The sequence below is a fragment of the Neoarius graeffei genome, chromosome 2 (genome assembly GCF_027579695.1).
Source record: "Neoarius graeffei isolate fNeoGra1 chromosome 2, fNeoGra1.pri, whole genome shotgun sequence".
In the NCBI taxonomy this organism is placed as follows: domain Eukaryota; kingdom Metazoa; phylum Chordata; class Actinopteri; order Siluriformes; family Ariidae; genus Neoarius; species Neoarius graeffei.
This window is the reverse complement of record NC_083570.1, coordinates 8,550,070-8,571,780: the sequence shown is the minus strand read 5'-3', so window position 1 is coordinate 8,571,780 and position 21,711 is coordinate 8,550,070. Positions and strand designations below refer to the sequence as shown.

The 21,711-nt window shown below is 40.7% G+C and overlaps 1 protein-coding gene across 3 annotated transcripts in view; it reads left to right on the top strand.

Moving 5' to 3' along the window:
* Positions 1–21,711, top strand: part of med23 (mediator complex subunit 23) — a 103,467-nt gene that overhangs the window by 39,275 nt on the left and 42,481 nt on the right. For all 3 annotated transcript variants that reach the window (XM_060913754.1, XM_060913753.1, XM_060913752.1), the window contains exons 13-18: positions 3,619–3,764; positions 5,987–6,232; positions 14,587–14,729; positions 14,973–15,147; positions 17,945–18,108; positions 18,192–18,316. In XM_060913754.1, the coding sequence (XP_060769737.1) occupies positions 3,619–3,764; positions 5,987–6,232; positions 14,587–14,729; positions 14,973–15,147; positions 17,945–18,108; positions 18,192–18,316 (999 nt within the window). The remainder of the gene's footprint in view (positions 1–3,618; positions 3,765–5,986; positions 6,233–14,586; positions 14,730–14,972; positions 15,148–17,944; positions 18,109–18,191; positions 18,317–21,711) is intronic.

Here is a 21,711-nt window from a genome sequence, read left to right as displayed (position 1 = left end):
ATAGGCCCAGATGATACCATATATGCATGATTATGACAGGAGGGGGCGTGGTATCACGATGGTGGCTCTCCATCGTGATGGATGACCACCATCGTCGATGGACGATGGCATCGTCTATCGGCACAGCCCTATATTTAGGAATCACTATCCCAAAGGATCTCTCAAAATTATCAGAACATAACTATCCACCTCTAGATAAAAAGATTAAGGATGACATATCAAGGTGGAATCTTGTTCCTTTCTTTAGTTTCAGCTCAAGGATACTTTCCATTAAAATGAACATATTACCAAGGTTGCTATATTTATTCCAAACCCTACCAGTAGAAATACCTCAAAGTCAATTCAGTGAATGGGATAAAATGTTGTCTAGATACCTATGGCAGGGGAAGAGACCAAGGGTCCGTCTCAAAACCTTACAGTTAACGAAAGAAAAAGGAGGTTAGGGCTTGCCTTCCCTGAAGGAATATTACTTTGCTGCCCAGATGAGGACTATACTATACTGGTGCAATCCATCATATTTAGTACAGTGGAAAGATATTGAAGAAAAACTGTTCCCCATCCCCATACAGGCAGTTATAGCAGATTCTAAAATACAACACTACATAAACGAAATGGATAATCCATGGTTGAAATTTACCTTGAAAATGTGGAAAAATATTATAAAAATATACAAATTAGAGGGAGATCTTCTTCCCCTAAAATGGTGTTCATATGACTCTGATTTCAAACCAAACACAATGGATACCCGATTCAAAACATGGCCAGTTAAAGGAATAACAGCTCTAAGCACCATTATGAAGAATAATGTATTATTAAGTTTTGAAACGCTACAGGAAAAGCACCTACTGGATAAACAAGATTTTTTCAGATCTTTACAATTGCGACACTATGTCGACACAAAGGTTAAAAATATATCAGAAGAAAAACACAACCTGCTAGAATTGTTCAGAGGAACATACAAGGCAACTCTTAATAAAGGTATTATATCAGCTACATATAACTGCTTGTTAGGACTCAATACACACTCCACATCATATATCAAAGCAAAATGGGAAACCGAATCAGGGACTGAAATAACAGATGAAGAATGGGAAAAAATATGGAAATTTCAATGGAAATGCACCAGTTCAATGAACTGGAGGGAATTTAACTGGAAAAACTTAATCAGGTATTTTATAACACCACATCAGAAATGCAAATTCAGTGACATCATCCCTGTTTGTTGGAGACAATGTGGCCATCAATGTGCAAACCACCCCCATGTTTTCTGGGATTGCCCCAACATAAAAACTTTTTGGTCTGAGATACATAAGGCCCTACAGGACATCTTTGAAGAAGATATTGCACTGGACTTTAAGACTTTGTACCTTGGATACGTTCCCGAAAACTGGCTGAAAGTGGACAAATATCTTATTAACATTCTACTGGTGGCCAGTAAAAAAGCCATCACCAGGAACTGGCTACAACCACACAGCCCAACAATTATTACGTGGAGAGATATTGTGGTGGAAATTTACAAGATGGAAGGAATAACAGCACATGTTAACCAAAAAACTGAGGTTTTTTTGGACAGATGGTTGAAATGGTTATATTTTGTCCCTGCCAAATGGCCAAATGAATCCTTACTATAATGCCGCTTTTCCACTACAAACGCGGCTGAGCCGTGCCGTGCTGAGTCGAGCTGAGCGGGGCTGTTGGAGTTGCATTTCGACTACAACCGCGCTGAACCGTGCTGGCTGGAAGTGGGTGGACACATTGGGTGGAGTTAGCGAAAGTGGGTGGACGTCACGTGATGTCGTTAAGCAGCGCAAACAGTGACATCAGTGACAGTGGCGGAACAAGTCAGAGCCGGGCCGGGGGCGGGGCAAATGACCGGGCCCTTTATTAAAGCTTATCATAACATCATTTTAGGCTACAAAATGTCCGCAACTGCGGTGTTTACCAATTTCAACACTACCGGGTGCAACTATGTTATTTAGTACATCAAGTCCTTCAAACGAACATGTAACTCAGAAACAAAAAACATTAGGATACTGTACATGGCTCATAATAAAACATCAATAGCCTATACTGCGCACATTATTTGAAGGGCATACGAATGAGCGCTCAGAGGTTGCAACGGTGACAGGAAGAGTCAGAAATAAAAGGAGGGCGGTGCAAACCTCACTGAATGCACTGTGTTTACCAATTTCAACACTCCGGGGTGCAACTATGTTATTTTGTACATTAAGTCCTTCAAACGAACATGTAACTCAGAAACAAAAAAAAACATTCGGCGACATACTGTACATGGCTCATAATAAAACATCAATAGCCTACTGCGCGCATTATTTGAAGGGCATACGGCGAGCCTTGCGCTCCGCGAACTCGTCCACGATGCTCTGTATGTCACTGATTCAGTGAGCTTTTAAGCGGTAGTCTCACGACCCGGATAGTAAACAATAAACATGGAGGACATGGAGTCGTTAGTGTTGCTGGTCTTGGTGCTGTGGCTTGTTGTCACCGACAACGCGGACAGATACTGGCAAGAGCGTATAGATGAGGCGAGGCGCATAAGGCTTCAGAAATTCTCGTAATTCGTAATTCTTCTCCTTCCGGGTTTGCGGTGTTTACAGATCCCAGCGCGCTCGCGGGGCGTGTGTGGGCATGTGAGGACACTCCTCCTCACCAATCAGTGCACAGGGGAGTGTCTGCTCACGCCCCCAGCCTCAGTCGGCACGGTTTGGCTCGCTTCAGCCCCACTCCAAAACGGTGCGAGTTTTAGGGGCTAAGCAGGGCTGAAACGAGCTGAGTCGTGCTGGTTTTTGGTAGTCGAAACGCGAGCCGTGTCGGGCTGAAGTGAGCTGAAGCGAGCTGAAAAAGGGTAGTGGAAAAGGGCCATTAGTGTATATATTACGTATCCTTTTGTAAGTACATGTATGTGAAAGACTACTCCCTGTTTGTAAATAGTTGTTGTTACTGTTGTTGTCGTTTTTTTGTCCCCCCCATTTCCTGTCTCTCTTTTTTTTTCTTTCTTTCTTGTTTTCATGTACCCACCACCCTTTACCTTGAAAAATAATAAAATATAAATTAAAAAAAAATAATAATACAGTGTTACATTCACAGACAGTCACGTTTAATCCAGGGCGTGGCCAGGGCGTCGTCGTCATATAATTAAATTGTCACAGGTGTTATAGACATTCTGAAAATGTTTTTAATTAATTAATTAATTAATTTTATTTATTTTACATTACAAACTGACTGAATGCAGCTGATTTTAATGTCAAGTTTGTAAATTATAAATTAAAAAAAATCTCTTCAGGAAAATGCGTATTTTTTATAAATATCGTTCTGAAAGAAATAACATTTTTGCAGAGGATATTCAGAGAATCGTCCAAAATACCGTTTTCTTTTTCAGTTTAGTTTTTTTTTAAATAAATAAATACTAGAATAAATATAAATAATAAAATTAAATTATTTGTGTCAAGTTGATACACAGGGAATAATTATTATTATGATTATTATTATTGTTGTTACTTTTGGTTGCACTTGTTCCCCTCTGGGTAGAGGTTACAGCTGTGTGTGTGTGTGTGTGTGTGTGTGTGTGTGTGTGTGTGTGTGTGTGTGTGTGTGTTGCAGTGTATTCCTGTACCGGACATCAACAAGCCGCAGTCCACACACGCCTTCGCCATGACCTGCATCTGGATCCACCTGAACCGCAAAGCCCAGAACGACAACTCCAAACTACAGATCCCCATCCCCCACTCGCTCAAACTACACCACGAGTAACACACACACGCACACAGTCTCCACTTTCTCTACACAAGTAACAAAGAAGCGTGATATTTAATAAAATTTTTAATCTATTTTAATATTTCTTTGACAACTGAAGAGTTTCTTAATTTAATTTTCTTAAAGGGGAACAGAGGGCAATATATAGAGTAAATATAACAATAAAACACACATTAACGAACCTTATTCAAGACGTACAAAAGTTTTTTGTTCTAAGGTTGGAAAGTTATAGTGTTTTGAAAGTAGCTCGAGCAAACTATTTCCGCAGTTTGAACAGCCCGCCATGATATTAATTTTATCCAATCAGAATGCACGTTCATTTTCTCTGCGTAACACTCATGACGTATGTCTGTGCCCAGTTGTGTTGGCTCATTGAGGTTGGGAATAGCATGTGTGAATCGGAAAGTAGGATGAATTGTAAGTGATCGGCTACACAATGCCACAGTGTGTTGCTTTCGGGTGTAATAACAGGACCGATGGAAAGCAGAACGATCCTCCAGACGTGTCTTTTCACTCGTTTCCGCTGAAAAACACATATAGCCCTACATGTATTTTCAGATCTATAGATCTAGTACTAGTAGTATAGTCTATTATGCCACTGTGTGTGTTATTTCAATGGAAATACCTGTTTCTGCCTCTTGCGACGATTTCGCAAGTCCCCGGGTGGCGCCTATCTGATTGCAGCAAATAAATTCTGCTGGACTCGTGAGCAACTCCACGTTACATTTTCCGCACGAGCACCACGCCGTGTCACCTGCACGCAGACGCTCTGCCCCACGCTCGCCACGCCCATCAGTCTCATCCTCGCCGTCATCCGAGCTTTCTTCTCTTCTTTCGTCATCACCGGAGTCGAGAGTACCTCTCCTAGGTTCAAACTGGTACCCTTCTAAGCCATAGCCTGCTTGCAGTGTGTCTTGCGGGATCTCTTCGTATGATTCGACAGAGCTGTCGCTTTCACTTGATGCGCCCGACGCCATGATTACACACTTCTCTCCTAGTGCAGTGGGTAGAGCTGACGTCACGGTCTTTTACAAATGGCGACTCTTGTGCCGTTTAGCGTACTGACTATTATATTTACAATTACCAAGATATTTAGTTGTTTTCTAGTATATAAATTTGATAGAATACTTAAGAATACGTTACTTTGTCACATCAGCAACTGTATATATTATATTTGGTACCCCTTTAATTAAACTTAAGGTTTTTTTTTTTTTAATTAATTTGGCATTTAATTATAAATACTTCCTCTGTTCTGGTGTTTCTAGTTTAAACGAACTTTACATTAAAGACATCACTGATGATTCATTTAATATCTAGAAAAAAACATATTTAGAAAAACATTCATAAAAAAAACATTGAAAACATATTTTTAAGACCAGTCAGCGTCACTTTCAGCAATTTTAAAGACGAACACCGAATCAGCTGCTTCGATCCAGTTTGTAAACATTTTTATATATATATTTAAATGTAATTAAAAGATATCAACATTATATCATATCGCACAGCGCCGATTAAATTTTTTATCGAGGTCATAATTTTAAAAATGAAATAATTACTGTAAAATAACATTTAAAAAAATTTATTCAACTTATGCATTTAATTTTACTCTGTTTTTGTATTTTATAATCACAATCATTATTTTTCAAGTTATATTTTCACTTATTTATTGTTCATGAACATTCTGCTGAATTATTATTATTATTATTAGTAGTAGTAGTAGTAGTAGTAGTAGTAATAATTATAATAATTTAATTGTTCAATTAGGGATTTTGATACATGTTTTTTTTTCTTTAATTAAATATCATATATTTTATAACCTGTCTTTTTCAGTATTAAATTTTTCATTAACAATTAAATCTTTTTAAAAGTATTTTATGATGTTAAAAGCTAAAGCACACAGTACTCTTTCTGTCCAGCGTGTGGTGCTGTAGCTACGCTCCAATGTCTCTGCTGTGTATATCTATTTTTTTTTTTTTTCCTTCAGAATTTCAGCTGAATGAATGCAGGAGATGTAAATGTTGATGAGTACTGAATAATAATAATACTGAAACAAGCTGGCGTTGTTCTCAAGTCCAGGAAAAAGTCTTGAGTAGGACTTAAGAAACGAGTGCTTAATTCTTGTCACGTCCTTTTTTTGTTTTGTTTTGTTTTTTTAATTAGCTCGAGTAGTTTTATTCGAGTTAGTGAACATTTTCCTGTGTTTTTCTCGCGTGAGGTTTCTGCAGCAGAGCTTGCGCAACAAGAGCCTGCCCATGACGGACTACAAGATCGCGCTGCTGTGTAACGCCTACTCCACCAACTCGGAGTGTTTCACACTGCCCATGGGCGTCCTGGTGGAGACTATTTACGGGAACGGGACGGTACGCATCACGCTGCCCGGGACCAACTGCATGGCCTCATGTTCCACCACACCGCTGCCCATGAACCTGCTCGACTCGCTCACCGTCCACGCCAAGATGAGGTGAGCACGGCACAGACGTCTGTCTTAGTCGGAATAAAGACTCCGAGCTCGTTTTAACCATGTGGATTAACATCCTTCCTTTTAAAAGTGCATTAGCTTTTACGGAAACGGGTTGGACATTCAAATTATTATTATTATTTTTCCTTCCTTGCTCCCACCCATCTTCACAAAGCTCCACCCCTTGGATCACATAACACAGTGTCTGTAAAAAGAGGTGCATCCAAACACAAACGAATGCTACGGATCAGGAACGAGTTCTCCCTCAAAGATCTCTCAGATGTTCACACGTGGCAAAAGTATAAAACATGACGACGTCCAGAACGTAATAAAGGATTCATTTTACTGCTGGATTCTGATTGGTCAGAAGATATGGAGGAATTTTTCTATTTAAAAAAATGACAGGTTTATATTCACGCACTCGTTATGGTTTCTATAGCAATGGCTGGTTTTGGTGAAACTCTTTTACGTGTTCTGAGTTTGGCGTCGATGGAAGGAGTCTCCAGGGTTAGAGATTTGTAACATAAAGCTGTAATTCGTAACTGAGCAACTGCTCCTAAGGATCTAACTTAAGGATTTCCAAACGGATAAAAATGTGTCGTTACTTAATTACTCAAAATAATTGTATTAGTTGGCAAGGTTGCTCTGGTATAAGAGGAATAAAACACTCCTCCATGATTCAGTTCATGATTCCAGACAGCGAATCAATTCAGTCTTGAGAACCGCGACACTGATGATAAGCGGTGCCTTTTTTTTTTTTTTTAACTTCGACTCGATCCAGCCCAAGATCAACTTGAGTAAGTGTAAATATTTCTCCTATTTCTGATGAGCAGATCAGTTGATATGCGTGTGCTGTAGTGCAGACACAGGAAAAATGACTGAGCAATTCTTCCAGAGTTAAAAGTATTTTCCTCAAAAATAGTTAATTTTGCTCTATTTTGAGTTTAGAGAGTAAAATTTGGAGTTGGAGCAAAAATACGGAGTAATTGTGTAACAGAGTTGGTTGTGGCTCTGAACTGAGTAAAATAGTACAAGAATTTAATTTCAAGACCCACTGAATCGAGTCAATACCAAATAAATGAAAGTGTTGTAAAAAGCAGTTTTAGACCTGTGTTGGAATGTGTGAAAAAACATGACCTTACCCATTGGGACTTGACCTGATGGGATTAAGAGTTGGCACTAATACCCCTTTTCCACCAAATCAGTTCCAGGGCTGGTTCGGGGCTGGTGCTGGTTCACAACTCGTTCAACTTGAGAGCCAGTTGAGAACCAGTTTGCTTTTCCATAGCTCGCGGTGCTAAGGGAAGCCACGTCATTACGTCACTGTATACGTCAGTTACGTCACTACGTTTGCATAAACCTTGGCGCGAATATCGAAGTAAAAACAACACGGAAGAAGCAGCAGCAGCAACAACAACAATAATAATAATAATGGATGACTTCGCGTTTGTACAGCTGCTGCCTCTCGTCGCTTAAAAATGGCGATCTTTCACGGTCTTGTTATTGTTGTTGGTCTTAACAACTCCGCCCCCCCGCTGACGTAAGCGGTTCTTTCCTCTGGCCCAGCAGAGAGTTGGTGCTAGCCTGGAACCGGTTTTTCTGGCCCCAGAGCCAGTTCTTTGTCAGTGGAAACAGAAAACCCGGTTCCAAACTAAGCACTGGCCCTGAACCAGCCCTGGAACGGCTTTGGTGGAAAAGGGGCATAAGAGGGGTTTTCACTCTTCTCATTGAATGGAATGGAAATTTTTACTCTTCTCATTGAATACCCCTCCCACTGCCAACCCTTTATCCCAAAACAATAGGAGATAAATTTTTTTGATGGCCAATTAATTGTCCAAATCAATGGAGCAGATTTAAGTTTTTGCGCTCGATCCATTCCTCAGACTGAACAGAATCACCATCACCTCGAGTGACCAAAACAGTTCGACACAATGAGTAAGGTCCTGTTTTTTCACACATTCAATCAGTCCTTAAATTACATTTTACAACATCTTCATTTATCTTTTTTTTTAAAGTATAGTCTATATACAGACTACAGAGATATTATTGTAGCTGAACACAAAAAAAGTCATATGACTGAAAATACCGCTTAGATTTGTTGAAATTGACAACAAAATCGGAGCACGGCAAAATTATTAGAGCGCCAGAGAATACCCTCAGACCCCAGAGGGTTAATTACACACATCGTCTAGCTGTGGGTTATTTCCACGCAGTTATCAAGGTCGTCTGTTTTATTATGTTTCTTTTTGCAAGGTCCTTTTATGCAAATTGACTTCTGTACCCCGAGACATGTAATTAAATCACACTCTGTGTGCTTTTACTGAATTAGTGCCATAGCTTTTCTTATCATTCATCAAAAAAAAAAGTGTTCACGTTCAGCCAGTGTGTAAGATTCAGGGCACAGAAGAAATGAACAGACATAACTGCCTCGTAACATGCTGTGTTTTTGTTTGTGTTCATGAAAAAATTAATTATGATTAGTCATGTCGTGTGTGTGTGTGGGGGGGGGGGGTGAGAGCTTGGTTGTCGAATGGTGACCTAACTGGAAGGAATCATGAGTAAAACACGATGAATTTTAATCAGTGTCATCTGTTTATTTACAGTTAAGTAGAATGAATTAATTTGCCTTCCTGAACGACAGAAACTCAAACACTCATTTGTAAAAAAAAAAAAAAAGGGATGTTAAGTAGAACTGGAAATTTTTACAGTTGAATATTTTTCTTCAGGGCATCTGAGCTAGGCTTGTAACGATATCATTCTGACATGATCTCACACTCCAGCGATATCCGACCTGATGACTTTTTTTTTTTTGTAATGAATTTTCGTGCTGGAGCTCTGCAGTTTAACGCCTGGTTAAGTGCTGAACTGCAGTGTGTGAAGGGCTGTTTCATTATTTTGACTCACAAGCTTGAAGTAACAACTTACTATGTTATTAAACAGTGAGATGCGAAGTTAAAATAATGAGATGCTGTCCTGAAATAATGAGATAGTAAGTGGAAATAGATATTGTGATTAATGATGAGATGCTAAGTGGAAATAATGAGATTCAAAGTAGTGAGATACTATCTCGAAATGAGACGCCGAGTCGAAACAGTGAGACGCTGATTAATAAGATTCAGAGTAGTAAGATGCTATCTCGAAATGAGATGCCGAGTCAGAATGGTTAGACACGGAGTCAGAACGGTGAGACACTGACTGATTGAATCATAACAAGATTCAAAGTAGTGAGATGCTATCTCGAAATGCGACGCCGAGTCAAAACGGTGAGATGCTGATTAATAACAAGATTCAGAGTAGTAAGATACTATCTTGAAATGAGATGCCGAGTCAGAATGGTTAGACACGGAGTCAGAATGGTGAGACACTGACTGATTGAATCATAACAAGATTCAAAGTAGTGAGATGCTATCTCGAAATGCGACGCCAAGTCAAAACGGTGAGACGCAGATTAATAACAAGATTCAAAGTAGTGAGATGCTATTTCGAAATGCGACGCCGAGTCAAAACGGTGAGACGCTGATTAATAACAAGATTCAAAGTAGTGAGATGCTATCTCGAAATGCGACGCCGAGTCAAAACGGTGAGATGCAGATTAATAACAAGATTCAAAGTAGTGAGATGCTATTTCGAAATGCGACGCCGAGTCAAAACGGTGAGACGCTGATTAATAACAAGATTCAAAGTAGTGAGATGCTATCTCGAAATGCGACGCTGAGTCAAAACGGTGAGACATTGATTAATAACACGATTCAAAATAGTGAGATGCTATCTCGAAATGCGACGCTGAGTCAAAACGGTGAGACATTGATTAATAACACGATTCAAAATAGTGAGATGCTATCTCGAAATGCGACGCTGAGTCAAAACGGTGAGACATTGATTAATAACACGATTCAAAGTAGTGAGATGCTATCTCGAAATGAGACGCCGAGTCAAAACGGTGAGACGCAGATTAATAAGATTCAAAGTAGTGAGATGCTATCTCGAAATGAGACGCCGAGTCAAAACGGTGAGACGCAGATTAATAAGATTCAAAGTAGTGAGATGATATCTCGAAATGCGATGCCAAGTCAAAACGGTGAGACGCTGATTAATAACAAGATTCAAAGTAGTGACATACTATCTCGAAATGCGACGCTGAGTCAAAACGGTGAGATGCTGATTAATAACAAGATTCAAAGTAGTGAGATGCTATCTCGAAATGCGACGCTGAGTCAAAACGGTGAGACGCTGATTAATAACAAGATTCAGAGTAGTAAGATAGTATCTTGAAATGAGATGCCGAGTCAGAATGGTTAGACACGAAGTCAGAATGGTGAGACACTGACTGACTGAATCATAAGATTCAAAGTAGTGAGATGCTATCTCGAAATGCGACGCCGAGTCAAAACGGTGAGATGCAGATTAATAACAAGATTCAAAGTAGTGAGATGCTATCTCGAAATGCGACGCCGAGTCAAAACGGTGAGACGCTGATTAATAACAAGATTCAAAGTAGTGAGATGCTATCTCGAAATGCGACGCCGAGTCAAAACGGTGAGACGTTGATTAATAACAAGATTCAAAGTAGTGAGATGCTATCTCGAAATGCGATGCCGAGTCAAAACGGTGAGACACTGATTAATAACAAGATTCAAAGTAGTGAGATGCTATCTCGAAATGTGATGCTGAGTCAAAAAGGTGAGACACAGATTAATAACAAGATTCAAAGTAGTGAGATGCTATCTCGAAATGCGACGCTGAGTCAAAACGGTGAGACGCAGATTAATAACAAGATTCAAAGTAGTGAGATGCTATCTCGAAATGCGACGCCGAGTCAAAACGGTGAGATGCTGATTAATAACAAGATTCAAAGTAGTGAGATGCTATCTCGAAATGCGATGCCGAGTCAAAACGGTGAGACGCTGATTAATAACAAGATTCAAAGTAGTGAGATGCTATCTCGAAATGCGATGCCGAGTCAAAACGGTGAGACGTTGATTAATAACAAGATTCAAAGTAGTGAGATGCTATCTCGAAATGCGACGCCGAGTCAAAACGGTGAGACGCTGATTAATAACAAGATTCAAAGTAGTGAGATGCTATCTCGAAATGCGATGCCGAGTCAAAACGGTGAGACGCTGATTAATAACAAGATTCAAAGTAGTGAGATACTATCTCGAAATGCGATGCTGAGTCAAAACGGTGAGACGCAGATTAATAACAAGATTCAAAGTAGTGAGATGCTATCTCGAAATGCGACGCCGAGTCAAAACGGTGAGATGCTGATTAATAACAAGATTCAAAGTAGTGAGATGCTATTTCGAAATGCAACGCCGAGTCAAAACGGTGAGACACTGATTAATAACAAGATTCAAAGTAGTGAGATGCTATCTCGAAATGCGACGCCGAGTCAAAACGGTGAGACGTTGATTAATAACAAGATTCAAAGTAGTGAGATGCTATCTCGAAATGCGACGCCGAGTCAAAACGGTGAGACGCTGATTAATAACGATTCAAAGTAGTGACATACTATCTCGAAATGCGACGCAGAGTCAAAACGGTGAGATGCTGATTAATAACAGTATCTCACTACTTTGAATATTGTTATTAATCAGCGTCTCACTGTTTTGACTCAGCGTCGCGTTTCGAGATAGTATGTCACTACTTTGAATCGTTATTAATCAGCGTCTCACCGTTTTGACTCGGCGTCGCATTTCGAGATAGCATCTCACTACTTTGAATCTTATCTCGAAATGCGACGCTGAGTCAAAACGGTGAGACGCTGATTAATAACAAGATTCAAAATAGTGAGATGCTATCTGGAAATGCGACGCCGAGTCAAAACGGTGAGACGCTGATTAATAACAAGATTCAAAGTAGTGAGATGCTATCTCGAAATGCGACGCCGAGTCAAAACGGTGAGATGCAGATTAATAACAAGATTCAAAGTAGTGAGATGCTATTTCGAAATGCGACGCCGAGTCAAAACGGTGAGACGCTGATTAATAACAAGATTCAAAGTAGTGAGATGCTATCTCGAAATGCGACGCCGAGTCAAAACAGTGAGACGCTGATTAATAACAAAATTCAAAGTAGTGACGTACTATCTCGAAATGCGACGCCGAGTCAAAACAGTGAGATGCTGATTAATAACAGTATCTCACTACTTTGAATATTGTTATTAATCAGCGTCTCACCGTTTTGACTCAGCGTCACATTTCGAGATAGTATCTCACTACTTTGAATCTTATCTCGAAATGCGACGCTGAGTCAAAACGGTGAGACGCTGATTAATAACAATATTCAAAGTAGTGAGATACTATCTGGAAATGCGACGCCGAGTCAAAACAGTGAGACGCTGATTAATAACAAGATTCAAAGTAGTGAGATACTATCTCGAAATGCGACGCTGAGTCAAAACGGTGAGACGCTGATTAATAACAAGATTCAAAGTAGTGAGATGCTATCTGGAAATGCGACGCCGAGTCAAAACAGTGAGACGCTGATTAATAACAAGATTCAAAGTAGTGAGATACTATCTTGAAATGAGATGCCGAGTCAAAACGGTGAGACGCAGATTAATAACAAGATTCAAAGTAGTGAGATGCGATCTCGAAATGCGACGCCGAGTCAAAACGGTGAGACGCTGATTAATAACAAGATTCAAAGTAGTGAGATGCTATCTCGAAATGCGACGCCGAGTCAAAACGGTGAGACGCAGATTAATAACAAGATTCAAAGTAGTGAGATGCTATCTCGAAATGCGATGCCGAGTCAAAACAGTGAGACGCTGATTAATAACAAGATTCAAAGTAGTGACATACTATCTTGAAATGCGACGCCGAGTCAAAACAGTGAGACGCTGATTAATAACAAGATTCAAAGTAGTGACATACTATCTTGAAATGCGACGCCGAGTGAAAACGGTGAGACGCTGATTAATAACAAGATTCAAAGTAGTGAGATGCTATCTGGAAATGCGACGCCGAGTCAAAACAGTGAGACGCTGATTAATAACAAGATTCAAAGTAGTGACATACTATCTTGAAATGCGACGCCGAGTGAAAACGGTGAGACGCTGATTAATAACAAGATTCAAAGTAGTGAGATGCTATCTCGAAATGGGATGCTGAGTAAAAACAGTGAGACGCTCATTCAAAGTAGTGAAATGCTATCTTAAAAAGGAGAAGCCGAGTCAAAACGGTGAGACGCTGATTAATAATGAGATGCTCAATCGAAATAACGAGATTCAGTGTAATGTCAAGTTTATTTGTATAGCGCTTTTAACAGGAAACATTGTCGCAAAGCAGCTTTACAGAATTTGAATGACTTAAAACATGAGCCAATTTTATCCCTAATCTATCCCCAATGAGCAAGTCTGCTCATTAATGAGATCCATCCATCCATTATCTGTAACCACTTATCCTGTACAGGGTCGAGGGCAAGCTGGAGCCTATCCCAGCTGACTACGGGCGAAAGGCGGGGTACACCCTGGACAAGTCGCCAGGTCATCACAGGGCTGACACATAGACACAGACAACCATTCACACTCACATTCACACCTACGGTCAATTTAGAGTCACCAGTTAACCTAACCTGCATGTCTTTGGACTGTGGGGGAAACCGGAGCACCCGGAGGAAACCCACGCGGACACGGGGAGAACATGCAAACTCCGCACAGAAAGGCCCTCGCCGGCCACGGGGCTCGAACCCGGACCTTCTTGCTGTGAGGCGACAGCGCTAACCACTACACCACCGTGCCGCCTAAAAGTTAATATAATTTAGTTAATATAAAAACTTTTTAAAATTAAGTTAATGATAATTTAAAATGATGTAGAAAGTCAGTATAGCAAAATATCTTAAAATAACCCGTTATTAAGTCAGAATGAGGGCATAGCACTTGAAGAAATGTTTGTTCGCACTGTGCAGTTCAGTGTTTCTCTGAACATCGGAGTGCCTCAATATGAGTCATCACTCGGAAAGAGCAGTCATCTTTTTCTCTCTGATAAAACGTCAGATGAGCGAACTGACGTGTGGATCTGGAACGAGTCTCTCAGGACTCCTCGCTGCCTCACGAGCTTCTCTCACTTTCTCATGGTAAATTTAGAATGTTTTGATTTCGTTTATGTGAAATAAAATCTCTAGCTGTGTGGCGCGCACAACTTGGCTAACCTTCAACAAGGATGGAGTTCCCATCAGTTCAGTGTAATTATCGAACAATGAAAGAAGAACGCTCTGACACGTTGCTCTACAAAACCTGAAATGTTCATAGAAATGTTTTTCTTGTCCCCCCCCCCCCCCCCACCTTGAGTAACATTTGAGCTCTTTGGTCCTTCCTGCATACCTGTGCTTACTCCCTTTTCTCTGTGTGCTAGTCTGATCCACAGTATCGCCACACGGGTTATAAAGCTGGCCCATGCTAAGTCCAGCATCGCTCTAGCGCCGGCGCTGGTGGAGACCTACAGCCGCCTGCTGGTCTACATGGAGATCGAGTCGCTCGGCATCAAAGGCTTCATCAGTAAGTTCCCATGAGCCACCAAAATGGGAAAGAGGGTTAGTGAGTGACTGCTCCGGTAACCGCGGAATCCCTGATCAGTAGAGCTAGCACACACTTGGTGTGGTGGATTAGTTGGAAGAGCAGTGGAGTCTGTGCTTAATGAGCCATGTTAATTAGAGTGCCAGTTCCTCTGGAATGGAAGTGCAAGCTCCTCCTCCTCCATGTCTTCTGAACAGGTTGTGTCTTCTGTCTGTCTTGATCCAGGTCAGCTCTTGCCAAATGTGTTTAAGTCCCACGCATGGGGTATTCTTCACACGCTGCTAGAGATGTTCAGTTACAGGATGCATCACATCCAGCCTCACTACCGTGTCCAGCTGCTCTCGCACCTCCACTCGCTCGCTGCTGTTCCACAGACCAACCAGAACCAGCTGCACCTCTGGTAGGAACCTGGACAGTCCTACAAAGTGGATGAACAGGTGGAGGGAGGGATGGATGGGTGTGGGTGAGAGGGTTTCTGGGCAAAGATGATGGGTATGTTGGTTAAAGGATGAATTCATGGGTAAAATCAATGAAAACAAGAATGACTTGATGTTTATATTGGTGTAGAAATTACGTGAAAGGTATATTAGTGGATGAATGGATGAGTAGGTTCATTATAGTGATGGATGAATGGATGAGTAGGTTCATTATAGTGATGGATGAATGGATGAGTAGGTTCATTATAGTGATGGATGAATGGATGAGTAGGTTCATTATTATAGTTATGGATGAATGGATGAGTAGGTTCATTATTATAGTGACGATGAGTAGGTTCATTATTATAGTGACGGATGAATGGATGGGTAGGTTCATTATTATAGTGACGGATGAATGGATGGGTAGGTTCATTATTATAGTGACGGATGAATGGATGAGTAGGTTCATTATTATAGTGACGGATGAATGGATGAGTAGGTTCATTATTATAGTGACGGATGAATGGATGGGTAGGTTCATTATTATAGTGACGGATGAATGGATGAGTAGGTTCATTATTATAGTGACGGATGAATGGATGAGTAGGTTCATTATTATAGTGACGGATGAATGGATGAGTAGGTTCATTATTATAGTGACGGATGAATGGATGGGTAGGTTCATTATTATAGTGACGGATGAATGGATGAGTAGGTTCATTATTATAGTGACGGATGAATGGATGAGTAGGTTCATTATTATAGTGACGGATGAATGGATGAGTAGGTTCATTATTATAGTGACGGATGAATGGATGAGTAGGTTCATTATTATAGTGACGGATGAAATGGATGAGTAGTAGGTTCATTATAGTGATGGATGAATGGATGAGTAGGTTCATTATAGTGATGGATGAATGGATGAGTAGGTTCATTATAGTGATGGATGAATGGATGAGTAGGTTCATTATTATAGTTATGGATGAATGGATGAGTAGGTTCATTATTATAGTGACGATGAGTAGGTTCATTATTATAGTGACGGATGAATGGATGGGTAGGTTCATTATTATAGTGACGGATGAATGGATGGGTAGGTTCATTATTATAGTGACGGATGAATGGATGAGTAGGTTCATTATTATAGTGACGGATGAATGGATGAGTAGGTTCATTATTATAGTGACGGATGAATGGATGGGTAGGTTCATTATTATAGTGACGGATGAATGGATGAGTAGGTTCATTATTATAGTGACGGATGAATGGATGAGTAGGTTCATTATTATAGTGACGGATGAATGGATGAGTAGGTTCATTATTATAGTGACGGATGAATGGATGGGTAGGTTCATTATTATAGTGACGGATGAATGGATGAGTAGGTTCATTATTATAGTGACGGATGAATGGATGAGTAGGTTCATTATTATAGTGGCGGATGAATGGATGAGTAGGTTCATTATTATAGTGACGGATGAATGGATGAGTAGGTTCATTATTATAGTGACGGATGAATGGATGAGTAGGTTCATTATTATAGTGACGGATGAAATGGATGAGTAGTAGGTTCATTATAGTGATGGATGAATGGATGAGTAGGTTCATTATTATTATAGTGACGGATGAATGGATGAGTAGGTTCATTAATAGTGACGGGTGAATGGATGAGTAGGTTCATTATTATAGTGACGGATGAATGGATGAGTAGGTTCATTATAGTGACGGAGTGACGGATGAATGGATGGGTAGGTTCATTATTATAGTGACGGATGAATGGATGAGTAGGTTCATTATATTGATGGATGAATGATTTGATGTCTTTTGGTGGATGAACGACTTGATGCCTATATTGGTGGATGAATGGATGAGTAGGATCATAATTATACTGGTGGATGAATAACTTTTATTGGATGAATGAGTGAGTTGTTCAGATGAATTTCTGTGTTTGCAGATGGATGAACGAATCCATGGGTACATTTGACAACTGGATTAAGTATTTGGTGACTGTGTGATTGGTATTGATGAACAAGTTGTGTATATGGTTGAGTGAATGGATGAATGAATTGATGGGTGTATGGGTAGATGAGTGAGTTATTGGGTGTATGGTTAAATGTGGGCTTATTGGAGGAATGGACCAAATATTTGATGGATGAATTGATCGCGAAACAGATAAATTGATGAGTTTGTTGTTGTGTATGAATGGATGAGTCAGTTCATGGATATGTTGGTGGATGACTGAGTGAGTTGAAGGATATATTGGGGAATGGATGAACGGATCAGCGATTTGATGGCTATAATAATTGATGAATGAATGAGGCGGTTGTTGTGTGTGTGGGCGAATGATGAATGAGTTTATGGTTGTATTGGCTCACCGTATAAATTATTGGTGGATGAATTAAATGTGAGCAGACAACAGAATGGTATACGGGTGGATGAATGAATGAATTATTTGATTGTAAGTGGTTTGATGGCTATATTGGATGATGGATGAATGAGTTGTTGGGTTTATGGGTGAATGAATGAAATCATGACTTGATGCGTAAATAGATAATGGAATAAATGTGGGTTGAATGATGGATGGGTGGATTGTAACGCTGACAAAAACGAGAATGTAGTCTTTTTTTTTTTTTTTTAAATACAAATTTTATTTTAATTTTCATGAAAATTATTCTGTATGGAATCATGAATGGAGCTCAGTGATCTGGAAAAACGGACAAATTGTAAAATGTTGTTTTGCTGCACCTCAGCTATGATGTGAAACGTGTGTGTGTGTGTTAGTGTGGAAAGTACAGCTCTGAGGTTAATCACAGCATTGGGGAGCTCCGAAGTGCAGCCACAGTTCACACGGTTCCTCAGCGATCCAAAGACGGTGTTGTCGGCCGAGTCGGAGGAGCTGAACCGAGCACTCATCCTCACCCTCGCCCGCGCCACACACATTACCGGTACTCCTCTCTCTCACTCTCTCACACGCACACGTTACAGAACTCTGCGTAATGCCTGGTTCTCTTCTGTGTTGTGGCTCCAGATTTCTTCACGGGTTCTGACTCGATCCAGGGAACGTGGTGTAAGGACATTCTACAGACCATCATGAACTTCACGCCTCACAACTGGGCCTCACACACACTCAGCTGCTTCCCAGCTCCTCTGCAGGTTGGCCACCGACACCTTGATTAGCTCATAAGGCGGATGAGCTGTTGCCATGGCGTCGCGTCCGTCGTCCACAATTCGGTTAAATCGTATCTCCTCTGTCAGTTCTCCACAGATTTCCGTTCCGAGTGTTTTGTTTGAAAGAACTCTTCACTCCGCACAGAACTTGGTCGTTGTTTTGTCAAATTTTTTGCTAACGAGTTACTAATTAGGCCAAATGAACAAATTTTCCAAGCCTCTCACTAGAATTGTATCTCCTGTCTGATCGATCATCCGAATTCAGTTCTGATCGATGTTTTTGGGCCGATCTTTACTTGGAGAACAAAATTGAGTCCTTTGTTGATGTTCCTGTTGTGAACAGTTTGTCGTGGAGGTTGGTCGTCTCTCACATCGTCACATTTCAGTTCTGTTTGATGTTTTGGTCGTCAGGGTTGTTTTGATGGCAGGCCAGATGAGCGACTACGCCCTTGATGTTCTGGTTTAATGTTTAAAAAGCACCTTGAGCTGCGTTCCAGTGCAAGCAGGTTGCTGTGTAAATTAAAGCTGTGTATAACCTAGAATTCTAGGGTACTCTAGAGACCAAGTTTTTTGTTGTTGTTGTTGTTGTTTTTTTTACACTGGTGTTCCAGGGCACTCTAGAATTGTAGATTTGTAAACTTTGAGAACACTGCTGTTGCTTGACCTGGGAGAGAACTCTAGATTACCGATGTTGCTTGACATGCAAGAGAATCCCTGAACACTATTGTTTGACCCGTGTGAGAACTCTAGAACACTGATGTTGCTTGACCCACAGGAGAACTCTAGAACACCCATGTTGCTTGACATGCGAGAGAATCCTTGAACACTATTGTTGTTTGACCCGTGAGAGAATGCTAGAACGCTATTGGTGCTTGACCTGCGAGAGAATTCCAGAACACTGATGTTGCTTGACATGCGAGAGAATCCTTGAACGCTATTGGTGCTCGACCCATGAGAGAATTCTAGAACGCTATTGGTGCTCGACCCGTGAGAGAATTCTAGAACGCTATTGGTGCTCGACCCGTGAGAGAATTCTACAACCCCGATTCCAAAAAAGTTGGGACAAAGTACAAATTTTAAATAAAAACGGAATACAATAATTTACAAATCTCAAAAACTGATATTGTATTCACAATAGAACATAGACAACATATCAAATGTTGAAAGTGAGACATTTTGAAATTTCATGCCAAATATTGGCTCATATGAAATTTCATGACAGCAACACATCTCAAAAAAGTTGGGACAGGGGCAATAAGAGGCTGGAAAAGTTAAAGGTACAAAAAAGGAACAGCTGGAGGACCAAATTGCAACTCATTAGGTCAATTGGCAATAGGTCATTAACATGACTGGGTATAAAAAGAGCATCTTGGAGTGGCAGCGGCTCTCAGAAGTAAAGATGGGAAGAGAATCACCAATCCCCCTAATTCTGCGCCGACAAATAGTGGAGCAATATAAGAAAGGAGTTCGACAGTGTAAAATTGCAAAGAGTTTGAACATATCATCATCTACAGTGCATAATATCATCAAAAGATTCAGAGAATCTGGAAGAATCTCTGTGCGTAAGGGTCAAGGCCGGAAAACCATACTGGGTGCCCGTGATCTTCGGGCCCTTAGACGGCACTGCATCACATACAGGCATGCTTCTGTATTGGAAATCACAAAATGGGCTCAGGAATATTTCCAGAGAACATTATCTGTGAACACAATTCACCGTGCCATCCGCCGTTGCCAGCTAAAACTCTATAGTTCAAAGAAGAAGCCGTATCTAAACATGATCCAGAAGCGCAGACGTCTTCTCTGGGCCAAGGCTCATTTAAAATGGACTGTGGCAAAGTGGAAAACTGTTCTGTGGTCAGACGAATCAAAATTTGAAGTTCTTTATGGAAATCAGGGACGCCGTGTCATTCGGACTAAAGAGGAGAAGGACGACCCGAGTTATCATCAGCGCTCAGTTCAGAAGCCTGCATCTCTGATGGTATGGGGTTGCATTAGTGCGTGTGGCATGGGCAGCTTACACATCTGGAAAGACACCATCAATGCTGAAAGGTATATCCAGGTTCTAGAGCAACATATGCTCCCATCCAGACGACGTCTCTTTCAGGGAAGACCTTGCATTTTCCAGCATGACAATGCCAAACCACATACTGCATCAATTACAGCATCATGGCTGCGTAGAAGAAGGGTCCGGGTACTGAACTGGCCAGCCTGCAGTCCAGATCTTTCACCCATACAAAACATTTGGCGCATCATAAAATGGAAGATACAACAAAAAAGACCTAAGACAGTTGAGCAACTAGAATCCTACATTAGACAAGAATGGGTTAACATTCCTCTCCCTAAACTTGAGCAACTTGTCTCCTCAGTCCCCAGACGTTTACAGACTGTTGTAAAGAGAAAAGGGGATGTCTCACAGTGGGAAACATGGCCTTGTCCCAACTTTTTTGAGATGTGTTGTTGTCATGAAATTTAAAATCACCTAATTTTTCTCTTTAAATGATACATTTTCTCAGTTTAAACATTTGATATGTCATCTATGTTCTATTCTGAATAAAATATGGAATTTTGAAACTTCCACATCATTGCATTCCGTTTTTATTTACAATTTGTACTTTGTCCCAACTTTTTTGGAATCGGGGTTGTAGAACGCTATTGGTGCTCGACCCGTGAGAGAATTCTAGAACGCTATTGGTGCTCGACCCGTGAGAGAATTCTAGAACGCTATTGGTGCTCGACCCGTGAGAGAATTCTAGAACGCTATTGGTGCTCGACCCGTGAGAGAATTCTAGAACGCTATTGGTGCTCGACCCGTGAGAAAATTCTAGAATGCCAATGTTGCTTGACCTGCGAGAGAGTTCTAAAACACTGATGTTGCTTGATGCGTGAGAGAATTCTAGAATGCCACCGGTACTTGGCCCGAGAGAATTCTAGAACACCACTGGTGCTTGACTTGAGAGCGAATTCTTTAATAATAATAATTTTTGCATAATCTAGGAGACAGCTCTAGAACTCCTTTAGAACCTGGGTGAGAATTCGAGAGATTTAACCGAACTGAGCTTTGGAGAGAATTCTTGAATGGCACTGTTGCTCAGTCTAAAAAAGAATTCTAGAATTCCTTTCGATCCATTGTGAGAATTTGAGAACCCCAACTATACTGCACTTCGAAGGGAAATCTAGAACACAGAATTTGAGAAACCGTTTCGAACCTGGGCAAGAATATAACCTCAGGTTTGCGTGTTTTTGCTGATGGCTCGGAAATAAGTTTGCCATTTTGTTGTTCTATTTTTAGGATCGAGCCATCACAGCTTTCTAACGCATCATGCTACTCACCTCAGGACATTAAAAATCTGTGGTGTTGTTTTGGTAACAGCCCGTCTGTT